The sequence below is a fragment of the Chenopodium album genome, chromosome 17 (genome assembly GCF_948465745.1).
Source record: "Chenopodium album chromosome 17, dcCheAlbu1.1, whole genome shotgun sequence".
NCBI classification, from domain to species: domain Eukaryota; kingdom Viridiplantae; phylum Streptophyta; class Magnoliopsida; order Caryophyllales; family Amaranthaceae; genus Chenopodium; species Chenopodium album.
In genome coordinates this window covers 50,879,849-50,885,848 of record NC_137850.1, presented here as the reverse complement: position 1 = coordinate 50,885,848, position 6,000 = coordinate 50,879,849, and the positions used below count along the sequence as shown (strand labels likewise).

At 30.7% G+C, this 6,000-nt stretch overlaps 1 protein-coding gene across 1 annotated transcript; it reads left to right on the top strand.

The window, feature by feature from the left end:
- Nucleotides 1–2,784: 2,784 nt before the first annotated feature.
- LOC145588484 (amino acid permease 6-like) lies at nt 2,785–5,860 on the top strand. The gene is made up of 6 exons (XM_081645131.1): nt 2,785–3,017; nt 4,071–4,164; nt 4,259–4,473; nt 4,778–4,920; nt 5,035–5,262; nt 5,354–5,860. Exons 1-6 carry the CDS (start codon nt 2,873–2,875, stop codon nt 5,777–5,779), a joined length of 1,251 nt encoding a protein of 416 aa, XP_081501257.1. The 5' UTR covers nt 2,785–2,872; the 3' UTR covers nt 5,780–5,860.
- The last annotated feature ends 140 nt before the right edge of the window (nt 5,861–6,000 follow it).

Below are 6,000 nucleotides of genomic sequence, written 5' to 3'. Positions count from 1 at the left end.
TCATAATATAATTTATAAAAGATTTTTTGCAATCAATAATTGAAATTGTAATATATTTAGTGCAACCAATATATACTGTGATAATATATTTTGTTATACTAATTGATCTTATTAGTATAAAAATATTTTTTTAATTATATGAATATACATATTTATAATGATTTAAAATATCAAGAAAAGATTTAGTTGATATTTTTAAAGTAAGAAAAATAGACGGAAAAATTTTTAACCATAGAATGACGTGTTAATTGTAGAATGTAGATTGAGCGTCCTATGTTTATAGATAAATTTTCAAATTCATTTGGTCTTTAGTTTCGAACCCTAAGTCCCTGTTTGGTTGAAGGGATTTGGCTGGAAAAGAAAAGAAAGGAAAAGGTTTTATTATGTTCTCATGTTTGGTTTGACGAATGACATGATAATTTAAAGGAAAGAAAGGGAAGTGAAAGGAAAGCCTCCTTACAAATTTTCAGCTTTCCTTTCCTTCCAAATTTGGAGGAATTCGACTGGAAAGAGAAAATAAAAGCATATTTCCTTTCTCTTCTCTTCATTACCTTTCATTAACCAAACATTGGAAATAAAATCTCCTTCTTTTCCCTTCTCTTCCTTTCTTTTCCCCTCCTTTCCTTTCACTTCTTTTCCTTTACTAACAATGAACCAAACAAAGCTTAACTAAAGTTTTGTTTCGTTTGCATTTCCGATAAATTTAACCTAGGAATCAACCATCACCATGGTGCAAACAAGGGCATCAATCAAGAACGCCACGATTAAGAAGAAGACTGCTGAGGTTAGGTTTTTGTAATCTCTAATTTTAATTTTATATGTATGTTATGGTATGATATGATATGATTAATAATCTTCACATCTTTTAAGCATATGCTAGTATCATACTGTACAATGCTATCTGCATTTCAAGACAAGGGGTGAACTTCCAATCTCCTTCACCTAATTATTCATGTGTTCGATTTTGTGAATAAGCTGAAATTACTCCGTACTAGATGCAGAACCCAATTTAGATCCATTATCTTGAACGGTTAATAAACAACTATCTCAGCAAAGAGATTAGATGATTTTATAACTTTGAATTTTTTTGGTGAAATTTGGTTGGTTTAAATTTGTTAATTGTCCAAAGTTATTACTCCATAGTTCATATTATTTATTTATATCAATTATATGGCTTAGTCTTGCTCTAGACCATAAACAACACTCTAATGATGTATTAATGAAAATCATATACTCTTATAACATCCACTGAAAAGAATCGGACAAATCACATTTGAGTATGTTTTATCTTATTTAACTAATTGAGTTTGTTTAAATTATTTTAAATATGTGAAATTCTGGTACATAAAAGAGATTGCTAAATAGTGCAATTTATTTTATGTGTCTACAAATACGTACGGGTATATTGTTTATAAATAAATGCACGAATGCATAAACAATTTTTTTTTTCTTTTAATTTTTTAAATGGAAAAATTATAAAATCAATATTTATAATGCCTATGTTTTTACACCTTAGTTATTCCTAATTATTAGCTAAAAATATGGTGAATGAGTGGACAATAGTCCTACTACACATCAGTATTATCCTAGTAAGACATAATTTTTAAAATAAAATAAAATTATGCAGTATTCCGCAATTAGATTCGGAGTAAAACGAAATATTCTCTTGATTCACATCTATGTAACTGACGATTCTTTGTTGTTACAAATTCATCCATAGATGATTCCTTGGTTGTTACAATTCATCACCATGGTCATATGCATGAATTAGATAAATTAACAAAATTTATCAACAATTCAAATATTTTCACATAAGTACTCCCTCCATTTTCAAAACTTCGACCTTTTTGGGTTGATTTCGCGGTTATTAAGAAACTTAAATAAAAAGAAATAAAAACATATTGAAAAGATAAATTTACATGGGGTTTGTAAAAAAGTAGAGAGATAAAGTATTAAAAATACATGAAAAAACAAAATTGTGTATGGAGAAGCTAATGTTGCACAAATATTGTTGTAAATTAATGGGTATTTTAATGCAAATGGATCGATTATTTTGGGACTAAAATTAGGTCAAAAGAGTCAAAGTTTTGGGAACGAAGGGAGTAGTATATTGTTGTGATTACAGACTTATTTTCTAATAATGCATTTAGAAACTTAACAAAAAATTAAGTAATTCATGAATTCAAGATGGACTTTAGGTTACCATATTTTTTTGAGTTTGACCATTAGATGACCACATAATTGCAATTTGTCCACCTTTCATTAAAATTTCCTTTATAAATTCACTTATTAGGTATTCCTCTTTATAAATATATATATTCATATTTTCATTTTATGGTAAAAAATAAAGTCCAGGTAACCTATGATTTTTTTTCCCAAAAATAAATTTATGGTCTTATATAAAAAGAAAGGAATAACGGACCACAAATCCCAAAATTATATATATATATAGCTGCATTAGATCTACTAATTCCTGATAATTCTCATCTCAATTCTCAAGCACACTCTCAAAAACAGAAAACCTTTGTTGGCCTAGTTTCACTCCTTTCCTTGTAATACCAAACCAATATGAACGTAAGTTCGCCTTTAGAATCCGGTAGGCTTTATGCAACGGATGTCGACGACGACGGCTGTGCCAAAAGAACAGGTGTATCTCTTCTAATCGTCCAACTTTTAAATCCAAATTCGTCACATTGTTACAATCTATTTCGCATATCAAATTACAAAATATATATTCGACTGTTACTAACTTTTCTATTTTTATGTGTGTTTTCCGTGGTGTAACGAAGGTACATGGCTTACTGCAAGTGCACATATCATAACAGCCGTGATTGGATGTGGAGTTCTATCATTAGCATGGGCCGTGGCCCAAATGGGTTGGATCGCTGGGCCCATTGTTCTTCTTGTGTTTTCCCTTGTTACGTGGTTTGCATCTGCGTTACAGGCTGATTGTTACAGAAATCCTACTACCGGCAAGAGACATTACACTTACAGAGAGGCTGTAAGGTCAATTCTAGGTATAAATTTTTATTTTGATGATTTAGTTGTATAATTATTATTCGCCGATTTTTTTTCGATTAAGTATATTTAATGTAGGATGTGTATATGTTCTCGCATTTGTAATATGGATCTTATTGTGTTCGGAATTTTTTTTATTGAAATGTAATGGGATTATTATATTAGGGTTTAACTGGATTCTGGTTAATAGCCTTATCATCCCTTTACAATTTTCATGAAAAAGATAAGTATTTGTTTTTTGTATGGAAAAGATTTAGGTGGTGTTTGTTTAGAATTTTGGCTAGGTATGATATTATCATTTTTTTAAATGATATGTGAATTATAATAAAAATGGTTAAACATTATTTTTATTGTTGAATCTTGGGAATATATGAAAATAAATATTTAATTGAAATAATTTCCTCAATAAGTCATTGAAATTAATTTTAATTTTAAAAATTATAATTTTAAGGAACCACGACCGTTCTAACTATATATTTACTGATCTCTAATTGAACGTATGGTAAGGTGGGTAATATATATTGATATAAAAGGGTGTTTTTTTATTTATTTATTTATTTTTTTTTTAAATGGAGAACAAAGGATTAAGTGCCATTAACTAAAAATAATGTAAACATTGTTTCTTTGACAGGGTTCAGTTGAATAATATTTGTTTTCATGAATTCTCAAGATTTGACAAAATTAATAGTGTTTAGATTGAGCTCTTTGATTCTTTACTTCAGTTTGGATGTAGATATTTTGATTCTCTTACGGAGTAGGAAATATGACAAAGGGTGAGGGGTTAACAAATTAAGCAAAGAGACTACAAGATGTTAACTTAATTATAATGTAATCCAACACCTAACATAATGTGATTATGCATATGATACACCCTTGAGGCCTTGATCAGGATCGTTTGATGAAATTGATTTAAAATATCATACACATTTATCTATATTGAAATACTCGTAAATTAAATTCATACTCCATTTGAGACTTCGAGTTAAGGTTATACGTATGAATTTATGATATTGGGTGATACTAATGCATCTTACTTTGACATGTATGGATAGGCGGAAGAAATTTCAAGTTATGTGGCCTTGCTCAATATTCCAATTTTGTTGGAGTATCAATAGGTTATACAATCACAGCATCTATAAGCATGGCGTAAGGATTTTTTATTTATTAATTAGCTTAAATTTTAATTTAAATTAAGATGTATAATATAATGTTTGTTTTTATTAATTACTGTAATTTTCAGGGCTGTGAAACGAGCTATATGTTTCCATAGGATGGGGCATCAAGCAGGATGTCACACACATAATAATCAATTTCTCCTTATATTTGGAATTCTACAACTATTGATGAGCCAACTTCCCAATTTTCACAAGCTTTCATGGCTCTCTATTGTCGCGGCTGCCATGTCATTTGGTTATTCTTTCATAGGAATTGGTCTTGCCATAGCCAAAGTTGCAGGTAACTGTAACTTGTAATCACAACTGCTCATTGATGTGCTATTTTTATTAAGTGTGACTGTGTGATTCTTCCTTAACACGAATGTATCTGATGTTAGCAGCTTGTTTCTTAATGCATACTCATATTTGTTCAGTTAACATTGTACACACAAATTGTGTCTCAAAATGTACATGACTCGAAGTTTAATTTATGACAAAAACATGGTTAGTGTACAAGTACAACTCTTAGAATGCAGGACAAATTTACTAAAGTTTTATTGTATTGTCAAATTAATAACAGTACTTATTTGTACATATTGTTGTAGGTGGAAGCAATGCAAGAACATCCTTAACAGGAGTAGAAATCGGAGTAGATGTTACCGCCGCACAGAAGATTTGGAATATATGCACAGCATTGGGAAACATGGCCTTTGCTTATGCTTTCTCTATGGTTCTCATCGAAATACAGGTAATTTATAATCCATGTTTACGTTTCTATTTTACTTCATTTGTCCCAAAACAATTAGTCGGACTCATCAAAATCAAATTATCTTGTTTAACTAATGTGTGATTTATGTGACAGGACACACTAAAGCCAAACCCTCCAGAGAATGTAGTTATGAAGAAATCAATATCAGTTGGAATTTTGATCACCACATTTTTTTACATGTTGTGTGGAGTAATGGGTTATGCTGCATTTGGGAATGATGCACCTGGAAATTTCTTAACTGGATTTGGCTTCTTCGAACCTTATTGGCTCGTTGCCCTTGCCAATATCTTCATTGCTGTCCATCTTGTTGGAGCTTACCAGGTAATTAATATATTATTTACACGAGTTTGTATTCAATATTTAAGGTGAACATAACAAGTCCTAACTCATGATCAATATATATGTTGAACAGGTATTTGTGCAACCCCTTTTCGACTTTGTAGAGACACAATGCTCCACGAAATGGCCTGAAAGTAAGTTCGTGAACGCAGAATACCCTGTGAAACTACCTCTATATGGTACATACACATTTAACTTCCTCAGGTTTGTCTGGAGAACAGCATATGTCATACTAGTGACAATAGTAGCAATGATCTTCCCTTTCTTCAATGACATTGTTGGCTTAATCGGGGCGTTTTCGTTTTGGCCACTCACAATATATTTCCCTATAGAAATGTACATTGCACAAGGCAATGCTCGCAAGAATTCTTGGTGGTGGATTTCGCTACAAGTCTTGAAATTTGCTTGCTTGATTGTTTCTCTTGTGGCTGTGGTTTCTTCGGTTCGAGGTCTTGTTGTTGGTGTTCAAAATTTGAAGCCATTTCAATCTGTTTCTTGATCGATGTATATCTATTTGATTAGAAGTTAGAACATTTTTTCCTTTCCAAAAAAAAAAAATTAGAACATTTTTATTATGTATGCCAACAACATTGGGGTCAATTTACTCCTTAATTTTTATTGTGCCACAGTGCCACACAATATTCATTAATGGAATACTAGCTTAACATTTCATCTTGAAATTGTGCATTCTACTGTTTTATATTGTTTGATGTTTGTTTC

Coding starts and splice junctions, on each gene's coding strand:
- LOC145588484 (XM_081645131.1), top strand. CDS start 2,873: ATGGGTTGGATCGCTGGGCCCATTGTTCTTCTTGTGTTTTCCCTTGTT. Junction 3,018..4,070: donor GGCTGTAAGGTCAATTCTAG/GTATAAATTTTT, acceptor ATGTATGGATAG/GCGGAAGAAATTTCAAGTTA. Junction 4,921..5,034: donor TGGTTCTCATCGAAATACAG/GTAATTTATAAT, acceptor TTTATGTGACAG/GACACACTAAAGCCAAACCC.